The following is a 14,782-nucleotide window of genomic DNA, read 5'->3' on the forward strand; positions in this document are numbered from 1 at the left end:
CAATTTCGTAAGTATCTTAATGCCCTCGACACCTAAAAGCTTTAGTGTTTCTACGTAAATCCCATCTGGTCCGATCGCCTTCCCGTTTTTTGCGTTCTTTATAGCGTATTGCACTTCTTCCTTAGTTATTGGAGGACCGCTTATGTCATTTAGCGTTTCTAGTTCGCTTCTTTCATCATCGAATAATTCCTTTATATATTCTGTCCATCTTATTAATTGACCTTCGATATCGATTATAATTTTTCCGTTTTTATCTTCGATTAGTGGAGGATTACATTTTTTATTCAGTCCTGCAACTTCTTTCAGTTTTTTGTGCATATTGAATGCGTCATAGATACGCTCGTAGTTCTCAATTTCTTTACATTGTTGTTTATGCCACTCTGATTTAGCTGATCTTATTTTTCTTCGAATCATACTGTTTAGCTTTTTGTATTCTGTCAGATTAGCATTCTTATATTTTCTTCTTACATCCATTAAATTCAATATCTCTTCTGTCATCCACTGTTGCTTATTCCTACGCTGATTTTCCATTAGATGGTCTTCTTGGACTTTTTCCAATGTTTCTTTGCATGACTCCCATAATTGTTCTTCTGAATTTTTATTTCCCAATTTCTGAAACTGATCTTCTAATTTATCGGTTACTATTTCTTTCACTTCCGCATTTGAAAGTTTATCTTTGCTGATCCTAGGAGATATTTTGGGTTTTTTAATCTTTTTAAATTTAAGTAATACTTTAGCTGCTAGTAAGTTGTGGTTGGAGGGTACATCCGCTCCTGGATATGTTTTGGAGGACAAGATAGCATTTCTATATCTTTTTGATATACAGATATAATCAATTTGATTTCTTACTATTCTTCCATAAGTGTCCATAGGAGATTTCCAGGTGTAAAGTCGTCGCTTAGGCAAGTCAAAAAAAGTGTTGGATATTACTAATTGTTTTTCTACACAAAATCTAATCATTCTATCTCCACGGTCGTTTCTCGTTCCTAAACCAAACTTGCCAACGACATCTTCTTCACTCCTCTTCCAACCTTGGCATTGAAATCCCCCAATACAATGTTTATATCTTGGCTTCCTGTGAGTGATAATAAATAGTCTAGATCTGAATAAAAGCTTTCGACAACTTCATCGTCATATTGTTGTGTAAGTGCATATACCTGAATGATGTTTAAGTCTGTACGATTTGTTTTTATTTGTAACATTATTAACCTATCTGAGTATAGCACGATATTTTTTACTGATTTTGCGACATTTTGTTCTAAAATAAATGCCACACCATTTCTATGTTGCGGACCTTCTTCACCAGAGTAGTAAATTTCATAATTATCTATCGTTATATGGCCAGAACCCGGCCACCTCATCTCGCTTATACCTAAGATATTTATATTTAACCTTCGCATTTCCTTGATCGTATTGTGAATCTTTCCAGATTCAAACATACTTGTAATATTCCAAGTCGCTATTAAACATTCCTTATCTATTACCAAATTTGATGAATTACAGGGAATTCGCTTGCTGACGACTGGGGAAACCCTGCTGTTTCCCACGCCGAATCTTGGATTCCGAGTCCCATGATTAGTAAATATATTTACATTATTAACATCTGTCATCATGAGTTACTAGGGAAGTTATAATCAGGTAGTTTCCCGTTGCTTTCCTGATTCCACTGCCGTTGACTGAATTTTCAGCTCATCCGCCTTCGGGGCCGATTTCTCAACCCCAGGACAATAGAGTGCCCTTCCGTACCTCCTGGTAACGGTTGATTGCTTATACCGGCGCACATTCGGTTTTTATTTAGGTTTAGGTTCGCAGTATCGCAGCCGGTTACATCATTATTTGATTGTCGCCTGCGACTTTATGGCACCGCACCTGTTAGGAATTGTATTCCTTAGCCGCGAGCCACTAATGACACAGCTGCTGTCCTGTGTCATGTCCTCAGTTGATCCGCCGGTACTTATTTGGCGAAGCCTTATTCGTACCTGTCCTGTATATCTACAGGAACGTTCCCTATCAGCCATTGGGACGCGCCGTGTTGGGGTTAAGGACTTCCCCATCCAGGTCTGTCTTTCACAAAGTACTGAAAAACCCCTACCCAATTCAGAGCTCTTCCTCCATGCAAACTAGACCTAACACGGAGCACATATATCGGAGCACGGAGTACATATCCACTACGTTCGTAATACTGGACCACCGAGGCGCTGCCGCACGGTCGTTGGCGCACTGTTGCACGGTCCGGGAGCGCCAACCATCCACTATGTTCACGAACCTCTTGCACTCCGCGTTCCCTGTAACTGCTCCAATCGATACGGTATGCGCTGCTCTACATATAAACCGACACAAATTGGAACGCCAAGGCGGAGCGCGCACTGTTGCACGGTCCGGGAGTGCCTACCATTCACTATCTTTACAAACCTCTTGCGCTCCGCGCTCCCTCCAACTGCTTCCATCTACATGCATGCGCTCCTCTACATATAAACCACCACCTATTGGACCGTTGAGGCGGAGCGCACACTGTTGTATGGTCCGAGAGCGCCAACCATCCACTATGTTCACGAACTTCTTGCGCTCCGCGCTTCCTGCAACTGCTTCAATCGATACGGTATGCGCTCCCTTACATATAAACCGCCACAGATTGGAGCGCCGAGGCAGAGTGCGCACAATTGCACAGTCCGGGAGCGCCAAACGTGTCCACTATGTGGAGCAGTTGCAGGAGCTCGGAGCGCAAGCATAGTGGATAAGTGTTTTTACACATAATAAAGAAATATCCCAAAAAATTACTGCCTGTGCATCACCTTGAACTTATTCCTGATCAGACAGGATTATATGTCGACTTCCGCCAATGGTTCGTTATCGAACCATTATTTTCAAACACGAGATTTGAGGACTCAGAATTTTTTTTTGTATTTTTATAACAATTGGTGTACAAATAGGTTAACAAAATAATGTTTTAATTTATTTGACCACAAAAGTGTTGTGCCAATAAAATTACTACAGTAAAAATAAAGTTGTGTCGAAGGATTGAAAATGTCGGACATTTAGAAAATATTTTTGTGATGAAAGCATGAGTTTGGAAATTAAACAAAATTAAATTTAGTTACACTTATATCTTCTGGTTGCTTAAAAAATACAAAGATTTAAAAAAAATTAACGAATTGTCAAAAAAAAAATTCTACAAAAAAATGGTGCGTTTTCGCACCTTTGGCGCTAAATCGGTTAAGAGAACGGAGTTTAACAGCTTCCATACCAGCAACGAGGCCACTACTTAACGGTTGCTTACAAAAAACGCAGATTTACATTTGCCCGTAAACATGTTAATATACAGAGTTGGGATAAAGTATGGAACCAAGCAAATATCTTTGAAACGAAAAGAACAATATTTATGAAACTTTGCATTCAAGTACAGTGACCTAAAAGGCATCTGGTGCCATATTTTTTGTTACTACTCCACTTCCGGTTTCACCGGAAATACCCTTAATTTATTTACTTTAAATAGGACACCCTGTATACTTTTGCAGATTTTAAAAGAACTTGTTATTTTTAATTCATACATACCAAGTTTGGAAGAAAAAACTATTAAAACAAGAAATAAATCTCTTTACAGTTAAAAAATAGGTTAATTTATTCACGTTAGACCAATGATATTAAAAAGAAAAAAAAATAATTTCAAATGTTGAAAATGTTTGCTGTTCACCTCCTGACAACGTGCAAGCCTATAAATAAATTCTTGAGTCACTTTTTGCAAGATTTCTCCACGTATTATTATTCTTTGTCTCAAATCCTGCAAGCATGTTGGTTGTCTAACGTAAACACGTAATTTTAGATAACCCCAAAGAAAAAAATCTAACGGGTTGAGGTCCGAAGAACGAGCGGGCCACTCTACGAATCCTCTACGTCCAATCCATGGATTTGGAAAATTCACTTCCAAAAAATGAAAATTCACCATAACCGATTATCATTAATATTTCAATATGATCGTTTTCGCTTAAATGAACCATTTTTAATACAACTTATTTGTGTCAATTAGTTCAGTAACAGTTTTACCTACTATACTAAATTCAAATAAGTCATGCAGTGCATGTAAACAACAATTTTAGTCTACAGGTGGTCTACAGTATAGATGGTAGGTACTCGTTTATTTCCTACTACGTTGTATTAATACAAAAAATTATCTACATACACTTTTTAACAAATTTTCTCTACCAAATTTGGTATGTATGAATTAAAAATAATAAGTTCTTTTAAAATCCACAAAAATATACAGGGTGTCCCATTTAAATTAAATACGTTAAGGGTATTTCCGGTGAAACCGGAAGTGGAAAAGTAACAAAAAATATGGCAACAGATGCCTTTTGCGTCACTTTACTTGCATGCAAAGTTTCATAAATATTGTTCTTTTCGTTTCAAAGATATTTGCTTGGTTCCATACTTTATCCCAACCCAGTATACTGTTTTGATTCTACTTATTTTTTTTATGTAATATTTAAAGATTATACGTATACTTATTTTCAATTATTAATGTAACAAAACTTTTATTGGGCTAGCTCAAATAAATAAATTATGTCAGGGTTTTACGTCATCCAATTAGCCCAATAAATGACCATTTTGGAGTGAAATTTCCAGAGGCAACTCCGAATTGCATGAAAATTTGGATTTAGGTTCTATTTACTCTCCACTTCAAAGTTGAATTTGTGCCGTTGGTTGCTTTTACTTGGGGGGTGACATTTACCCCTTCTCGGGGGGTGAAAAACGCGTGTTTAAAATAAGGCCAGAAATGGATAAATTGACTTACTTTAAGCACCTTTTGTTCTATAAAGCTTTTTACGTAAATCAATACTTAAAAACAAAAAAAAAACCGATTTGGGCTTCGAAACGTTAATAAATTCATTTTTTTTAGTAAAATTGTGGCTTATTTCCCATAGAAAATAGTTAATACTTTTCGAGTTATTCGCAATTTAAAATGTTGATTTTTCGACAAAAAAACTACGTTTTCAGACTGTTTTTCCCAAATAACTCAAAAAGTAAATATTTTATCGAAAAAAATATTTTTAGCAAAAGTGTAGCCTATAAAAAAAACGAAAAAAATGGTGTACAAGTAATGTCTACAAATTGAGTAGAAGCAAAGTTGTAGCTCATGAAATAATACGTTCTTATTCGTCTAATTCCAAATCGAATAAATAATTCAACGCGAAATCACCGAAGAAAGAAGCGTTTTTCGGAAAAACCTTATTAACATTTTTAAAGTATCGAAAAAAAGCTTATTATTTGTTTTTTACAAAAGTTGACAGCATCAAAAATAAACGAGTTACACTGAAAAAAAAGTTGGCCCCTTTTTTTTGGTAAAAAAAATCGTGAAAACCTCTATTTAGCACCCTAAATGAAATTAATCGTTTTGCTTTACCATCTATTTTAACTGTATGTGTATTGTTTATATGATCTGTAAGTTTGATTGGTTTGGAGTGCTTATTTTTGAAAACATTTGGTTTTATAGTAAAAAAAAAATTTCTAAAAATTTTTGAAAAATTTTATTTTTTCAAAATAACTTAAAAAGTATTAGTAGTAAGAAAAATCTTAAAGAGTAAAAAAATGTAGCTCTTACTATAATAAATATGCTAGTTTTATTTTGTTTCTCCGTAAGACAAAAATTGGTTAAGATATGGCTGTTCAAAATTTGCATACACTAGTGATAAGTGACCCATTCAAGCTTTCTCAATTATAACCCATATAGGCAAGTAAATTGCTTGTAAAGCGGTAGCGATTAATTTCATTTGGGGAGCTAAACACGGCGAGATTTTCATGATTTTTTACAAAAAAAAAAGAGGGCCAACTTTATTTTGAGCGTAACTGGCTTATTTTTAATGCTAAAACTTTTGTTAACAATTAAAACAAAGCTTTTTATAAACACTTTAAAAATGTTTAAATAGGTTTTTTCCCGAAAAGTGCTTAATTTTTCGGTGACTTCACCTTGAAATATTCGATTTGGAATTAGACGAATAAGAACGTATTTTTCATGAGCTACAACTTTGTTTTTATTTGATCGATAGACTTTACCGATACACCATTTTTTTGGGTTTTTTATAAGCTACACTTTTGTTAAGGATATTTTTTTCGATAAAATATTTACTTTTTGAGTTATTTGCGAAAAACCGTCTGAAAACGTAGTTTTTTTGTCGAAAAATCAACATTTTCAATGGCAAATAACTCGAAAAGTATCGACTTACGTAAAAAACTCTATAGAACAAAAGTTGCTTAAAATCAGTCAGTTTATCCATTTCCGGTCTTATCTTGAACGTATGTTTTTCACCCCCGAGAAGGGGTGACTATCACCCCCTAAGTAAAAGCAACCAACGGCATAATTTCAACTTTGAAGTGGAGGGTAAGTAGAATCTAAATCCAAATTTTCATGCAATTCGGAGTTGCCCCTGAAAATTACACGGTATCGCCGAATTTCCCGTTCATTTACTGGGCTAAATCACAGAAATACAAAACCAATACTCAGAGAAAACTCATGGAAAAATAAAATTCAAAAGTAAATTATAACCGTATATTAAAAAAAATTTGATTATACCAAAGAATTAAACACAAATTTTAATAATAGAATAAACTGTAAAACAAACAATCTATGAAATGATTATGCAAATAAATGTAAACTAATATGAAAAAGATCGCAAATTATTTTAAAATAGAAAGTTACCCAGTATAAATACAAAAATGAATTATAACTGGAAAAAAAATCAATTTAAAAATTACGAAATTGTTTATGTAAAAGTCTATGTCCAATTCCACTGGAGTCTTTATGTATACGTCGATGAAACCAAAGAACCGAAATCGTCGCTACGGAGAATATTGATAGAGAGACTATAGAGATCAGAATACCTTGTTACAACTGCTACCAATTTCACTGAATTTAATTTTTGACTATAAAAACATTTACTTAGTACTTTTTGTTTACGGGTGCCTATAAGGCTTTGATTAACGAAGACTGACACTTTTTTCTTCTTTTTCAACATAAAACTGTTACTTTCAGCTATCCGAAATACACACTACCCTCTTCTCTTTTGACACAAAACTGTCTTCTCGCTTCCCCTTCCATCAATGACATCCCTTCAGTTCTATTGGTCCACACCAATATACCTCTTCTTCATATCTCACCGTATCCAAATTACCAATTGTCATTACTTTTTATATTTTCTAGGAAATCGGAAATTCCGACTTTTTCCAAATAGTTCTGGTAAACTCCGATAACAACACCGTCTTTCCTATATTCTCATTCACCCGCGAATTGTTCTTAGAAGCACTTTCTATTGAATTTAACCGCACTGGTAACATTATAAACAATTATCCAAAATTCATAGAATTATTTTACCATTGTTAAACTAAATTACTGGGTAATTTCAATCGGTAAATATTTTACATGGTGAATACAAAAAATTAAATATTTTAAAAACGAACTATTTTAACGTAATACAAATTATTAGATATACAATTAGATAGTTAGATTTTCTTCTTCCTCCTCTCTGCCTTTATTTATTTATGACAATACAATAGACAATTATTGGAAAAAATTATTATTTACGGCTGTTTGTATATAGAAGGACTAGAAAACATTATGCTGCCTGCACTCGGTCATACCGGGTAAGGTTAGGTTTAAGTTAGATCAACAGTACACATATGCACAGTGATGAGTCGAAACTAGTAGAGGTGCAAATTATCGATACAAACGTATAAATTAACATTACATTACAGAGTTTCCCACTTTTAGACGTATCGGAGGAGTATGACAACTGTCACTGACAGATGAGTTTTATAAAATACTCTTGTCGCAGGTGGGAAACTATGTAATGTAATGTTAATTTGTACGTTTATATCGATAATTTCCACATCTACTAGTTTCATCTCTCTTTACTTCGCAACGTATAATGTTTTCCATCTTTTGCGTTATTCTGTCGGTTATTAGCGCGCTCATCACTGTATAACGGATATATAAGACAATGCGGGACCACATACAAAAACGATTGTAACACTAACTCTAAGAAGTTGGTATTCCAAAAATGAACTAGCCTGCTCAAAGCCCAGACCTTAACCGCATTAAGAGTCTTCTTAACAGGAATGAAAGACGTCATATAACTGCTCCAACAACTCTGGTTAGATAAATTCTTATTTTTACCTCTGGTTTTATTTTAGCATATTTGACTGGGGTACTGGGGCGAAAACTACATCTGGTCAAAACAGATCATCCAAAGTAGTAAATAGTAAAATCACTTCGATGGAGTGGATTAACAGCCACGATATAGGTATGCTTATGGTAGCTTCTGATGATGGTGGTATCAAATTGTGGAAACCCAACACTGGCACTAGTCGTGAACCCTCACTCATTACTGCTTGGCAGGCGTTTAGTGAATTAAAACCGAAGTATTCAGGTAAGTACTTTGCTATATTTCAGTTTCAGCATAATACATCTATAACACTGATACATAGCAGCACCAGCAGACAACGTAAGACAGTACTATAAAACACATAGATTGGCAGAAATGGATCATTCCAATAAAATGTCATTACTCTTAAATCATAATAAATTCGTTACATGTTGGAATTTTTTGTTCTAATAATCCATCGAATAATATATACAAGAATAAAAAACCGCTAAATGCCGTAAAAATGAGTGGTGCACTCAATATTCCAGCTACAAAAGAGGAATTTTGATGGAAAATAAAATACTAGTTTTATTTTAAAAGATTTTCCATGGTAATTGCTATATTTAAAGTAAAACGTGCCACAAAAGAGCCTCAAACTGGAAACTTGATCAAAGGTACTCTTTTGTAACGCATTTTACTTGAAATATGCAAATACTATGGAAAAAATTTTCAAAATAAAACTATAATTTTATTTTTTATCAAAATGAAAATACATTTTTGCGCCACGTAATATTCATATCAGCTCTTTTGTAGCTGGAATATTGTGAGCACCACTCATTTTTACGGCGTTTAGCGTTTTTTTCTTATATCAGGAGCTTTTCTTAATAAATTAAATGTATAAACTTGAATGGAATGTTTCTCGATTACACATTAAGGGCCAATTTCTCATATCGAGTTCAACTCCAGTTTAACCTGAACTTCTAGTAAACGTCAGTTTAAAGTCAAAATCGTCTTTCTCAATTCACGTTCAACCGATGGCAGTTTAAACTTGAACGATGCTTGAACGGTGGAATTCGGCCGTTCAAAGATTTCAGAACTCAGTTCAGATGATTCCATGGACTACGCATGCGTTGTATTAACACGAAACGCTGTCATAATATAAATATATCCTATTTTATTATATTAAGCCTAACGATAAACGATAACATTATTTTTGTTTTTATAATATTTATTTATAATTATTAAAATGACTATTTGACTATAAATACTTAAATTTAACTTTATTCAAAAACAGCATAAAAATGGTAGTTCAAAATGGCGACAGTTTTTTACCTTTTGCCATCTATTGGCATTTCTCGAAAGCTGTAGAACGAGCGCTGACATGAACGCGCAATGAGAAATGCATTTCAAACAAAACCACAGATCACGGGTGAACCTGGTTCAACTGAACCATAGATTAACGCAGGTATGAGAAATCGACCCTAAGCGTTATAAATGCCTTTGTCGCATTATCGCCCAAATGGGCTACTGGTCACGACACTAATCTTGTGATAGGGCAATCCAAGTTAATATCACAGCCATTCCAATATTTATTTTTTTAATATAATTCTTTGTGTACATCGAATGTACACTAGATTTTTTCTATTCGGAATAGATCAAAGAATATTGGGGGATGGCTGGAAAATAAACTCGGATTGCCCCATCAAGTTTAGCGTCGTAACCACTATAACCTTATAGACCATTTCGTTGATAATGGTTAAATGGATTATACTTTGGAGCTCGATAATTTTTAAACGGTTTAACCGATTTTGATCACTATACATGAGTTCGACAGGTATTTACAAGTAGTGTCTGAGGCACCCAAGGGCAAATATGATATCTGAAGAAATTATAGGATTTAGTGAGCTTAAGAAGCCGTTTTTCCAATCGGAAATGGATTTTATCATGACCGATCCTGACCACTTAGGCATCATTTGAAAGCTAAACTCAAGGGCTACCGAATTGGTGTATTTACAGTTTTCCTATCTCTCTTTGAACCTGAGATACATTCACCCAAAAATATGTTGTATTGTACCTACCCAGTGCTATAGCTGTTTTAGGAGTGGTCAAAAGTCACAAACTATACCAGTTATAAATTGGTCCTGACCCCCTCTTAAAACATAGAAAAAAATTCAGCGGTGCAACTTTTCCACACGCATACGAACATACATACAAACATTTCCCCTTTTTAAATAGAAATCGAGTCGAATCGGTCAAAAGTCACAAACTACACCAGTTATGAATCGGCCCTGACCCTCTCTTAAAACATAGAAAAAAATTCAGATCTGTGCAACTTTTCCACACACATACGAACATACATACAAACATTTCCCCTTTTTAAATAGAAATCGAGTCAAATTTCTGAGCTCGATAACTTTTGCATGGTATAACTGATTTTCAAAATTAGACATTCGTTGGAAAGGTAATGATCAATACTATCAGAAGCCGCGGAGATCGAACGTAAGATTTTCGAAATTTTTGGGAGTTTTGGGGACGAGAACGAAAAGCAGACCAAAAATGGGAAGGGCCGTAAAATCCTCACCCTTGGACCAAAATGGGTGGTTGACATATGGATTGACGGGTCTTTTCTTAAACTTTAAGATGGGATATGTCCCATTTTTCAATTCAGTCAGGTTGCCAGAATCGAAAACTTTGCGTATATAGTGTCGCATGTAGGGGGGTTGTGCGCCACCGGCGAAAACTATCGTTCTCTGGGATATTGCGTATTGTAAGATTATTTTATTTTATAGGTATAGAAATGACATGGGAGCAATGGACCCAAACTCTGATAACTGCAGGAGACTCACGGGTTATTAGATTTTGGGATGCAGAAAGGGAGTTAAAAGCTTTTGACATACCCACAGGTGAGTAGTAAAACACTAATATGTATATTACTAGACTAGTGATTTTGCCCGTCGCGACTGCGGGGAATACAACCAATTGCCTTCTACAGTCACTGCACTAAATTTTTGTGTCATCCTCCTATTTTATCGTATCTCCTTCCAATGTTTTCTAAAATCCTCCATTTTCTTCTGATTCCCTCAATTTTTTCTGGCACCCTCCAATTTTATCTGATACCCTCCATTTTTTTTATAACTCAAGAAGGACTGGATTGATTTGGCTACTTTTGATTTTGAAATATTTATGGAATTCAATGAAGAAGATCTTTAGAATATCCCATTAGATATCAAATTTAATTAGTTGTATAGGAAGTGTGTCATTTTTTCTACAACTGTGTTAAAAATGCAATTTTTAACACTCCATAGGAGCGTTAAAAATGCTACTTTAAGGCACTAGTGCTTTAAAAATTTTAAGGCACTGCAGTTAAAAGTGAATTGTCAAATTGTGAAACGTCAAAATATTTATATTTCATTTATTAACATTAATATTAATAGTACAACTTGCGCAATTTAAAAAAGGTGGTTCAAAAGGTTTTTTAAAATTTAATTTAAACTATATTATTGTATTTTTAACACGTTTGTAGAAAAAACTATTAAAATTTGTTAGAATATACAACAATAAAAGTAAAATGTTATTCTATAGTTGTTATGATTTACGCATTGACAGTATAGGCAGTTTTGATGTAATGTCAAGAAAAATATAAAAATGGACTGTCAGTCAAGTTCAAGTAAAAGTTTTTGTAGATATTATCCTGTAATTGAGAATGAATAAATTATAATTGTTGATATATAAGACGTTTGTAGAAAAAAATATTGTATGATATACGTGTTAAAAAGTACATTTTTAAGGCACTCATGTGAATTGCAGAATTCGCTTCGCTCATTCTTTAAACTTTCACATGCGTGCCTTAAACGTGTACTTTTAACACTTATATCATAAATAACTATTAAAACATTGTATAGGTACTTAAAATTATAAACACTATTTTTCAACATTTTCTCTGCGATAAAGTTGAAAATTCAATGTTTTGCATTAATACAATACATTTTAATAATTACAAATTTAATGAAACAATTCTAAATACCAATATTTAAATCAAACAAAGTGCTAAAAGTATGAATTTTACGGGAAACGTAAAAAAAGTAAATAGACCTGAAGTTAGCCGCAGTTTTAGTGACGTAAATCTAAAGGAGTATAAGTGCGTTCGCGGGTACCTGTCGGCGGCTAGTCTGTGACAATTCCTAACCTCACCTAATATAAATAACACCGTTAATAGATAAATATACGATAAGAGTCCTGTGTTGCCCTGGGTAACATCCAGGCATATCTACAACATCATTTGCATTTTATATAAATATGTAACATAACATAATCTTTTGCATTTAAAGGGTTTTTACCCAACACATTTTGGTGGCTCAGGCATGTTATTTTTTGTAAGTATGGCCTCTTGTTTTTTAAAACCTCTGTCAGTTTTTTAACTTTTCTCAATTAATTAGGTTATACTTAATTTTAGGGCTTTTAGAACACTGATGATGGATTTCTTAACCGAAAACGTTTTGTCTTGTGACCCTTATTTAGGGTATTTTAAAATATACCTTTTACAACAAATCTAGTATTTTTTTAAGGTATAACTTTTAATTTTTCAATTATTAATAAATAATTATTAAATTAAAATAGGTAAATATACCTTGTATATTTATCTATTGACGGTATTATTTATATTAGGTGAGGTTAGGAATTGTCATCGACTAGTCGCCGACAGGTACCCGCGAACGCACTTAATATTATAAGTGTGTATATGACAATAACATTGTTGTTTTTAGTATTTTCTTGCATATAAAATGTGATGAAATACAATTTTATCACATTTTCTCACTTAAACTTTCTCACTTTCTACAAATGTTTTAATATCGAAATTAGCTAATTCGATTCAGTCATTCTGGAGCTGTTATAAAAAAGATATAACAAAATAAAATGAGTAATCCAGTAATCAGTGTCGGTCAACTTAAAAGACTAATAACAATTTACTAAAGAGTTCTAAAAACAACAGTTTTTAACTAAGAAATTTAAAAGTCAATATGTAGTGTCAAAATTACATAAATATTAATAGTTTAAAAAATTCGTAATTTAGTGGAGTAAACTTGCCTGCGGTTGGACCAATTACAAACAAGCATTATTTACTATGGAATCTCTAACACGAGAATTTTAATGTCACCGTTGCATTTGGCTGTCTTTTTAAAGACAGATTACATGCTATGATTTTTTTGTGACGGATATTCTTGAGTTGGGGTTGATTTCATGTAATCGAATGAACTATTTTTCAGTAAAGTCGTCCCAGGAACGCAACTCATAAACATTGGCAATATCATTTTAAAGTCTTCTACTTTAAAATGTATAAAATATATGTCTGAATTGCCGATATAAATGGGTCAGATTAAATAAATTATTAGAAGAATTTTTTACTAAGCAACAACATTGTTGTTTAATTTAGTAATATTCTGTATTTTGACAACGACATCCGATTTGGGCGTCGAAACGTTAATAAAATAATTTTTTTAGTTCAATTGCGGCTTATTTCTCATTTAGAATAGTTGATTGCAAAAATGCCACAGGGAAATAGCTTCAGAACAACAAGCAAGAAACCCAGTTCTTCATACTACATCTATTTTACACATAAATTGGAAAAATATCGTTTAAAAACTTATTGTTAATAATGCTTAATTCAAATTGTTGCCAAAAAATGTCTGGTGACGACGCTAGGTGTCGCGTCAGTCATGCACGGAGCGAATAAACAATTTATAGATTAGAATATGAATCTATTAGTAAATCATTATTTTTTTTCTAGGGACGGACAGTTCCGTTACGTGTATAGACTCGACGTTTTCAAGTATATGTCACGAGAATTACAAAAAGCACTACAGCGGCTTCGAAGTAAACGATGATGGTTTATTGCTAAATGGCGCTAAATCGTACCATGGTCCGAAGTTGGGAATGTGCGTGATAGGTTTTGTAGATGGTTCGATAAGACTGTTCGATCGTCGATGTAATCCCAACGATGCAAGAGTAAAGGTGTGGTTGGAGCATCCTGGAAGTGTCCTAACTGTGCAGCTGAGAGAAAATATTGTGATTAGTGGAAGGTGAGTAAAAAATGTTTCAAGTGATGGTTAATTATTAAGCTTAGCTTACAGTTAGTTTATATAGACATGTGAGCTTATACAGGGTATTTCATTAATGTATATTTTAAATACAAATTTCATGTCAAATTATGATGATTTTACTCATTTTTTTGGTATGTAATTTAAAAATGAATCAAAACACAAAATTTCCACGAAAACACACTTTTATAAAAAAAGAACTTTTTATAATACCACGTTTTTATTATTTATAGGACACAATATAAAATTTTAAATATTCATTTATTTATTAGCTATTATTTTTTATTCAGCTATTACAAATGAATAGAAAATTTTACATGACAAATAGTAACGCCATCTATTGAGAAACCCATATAGGTATTGAGAAAACTAATAGCGCCATCTTTTGAGAAAAGTGAGAACTGATTTTACCCAGCGGCGGCTCGTGGCCTAAAAAAGTGGTGAAGATGAGGAAAGTCTGCCGAACCCAAAAGAAATTTCGGTATACTGATACCTATGACGCGCCCAAATCTCATTAAAAATTCTTTAAAAAATGTTTAGAGTTTAGGGCCCTAA

At 33.5% G+C, this 14,782-nt stretch overlaps 1 protein-coding gene across 1 annotated transcript in view; it reads left to right on the top strand.

Annotated features, from left to right (window-relative positions):
• The window catches only part of LOC114327435 (regulatory-associated protein of mTOR), a 178,324-nt gene that overhangs the window by 123,488 nt on the left and 40,054 nt on the right, over positions 1-14,782 (top strand). Inside the window, exons 16-18 of the mRNA XM_050646849.1 lie at positions 8,182-8,417; positions 10,922-11,035; positions 13,918-14,209. Coding sequence (XP_050502806.1) covers positions 8,182-8,417; positions 10,922-11,035; positions 13,918-14,209 — 642 coding nt within the window. The remainder of the gene's footprint in view (positions 1-8,181; positions 8,418-10,921; positions 11,036-13,917; positions 14,210-14,782) is intronic.

The sequence above is a fragment of the Diabrotica virgifera genome, chromosome 3 (genome assembly GCF_917563875.1).
Source record: "Diabrotica virgifera virgifera chromosome 3, PGI_DIABVI_V3a".
NCBI classification, from domain to species: domain Eukaryota; kingdom Metazoa; phylum Arthropoda; class Insecta; order Coleoptera; family Chrysomelidae; genus Diabrotica; species Diabrotica virgifera.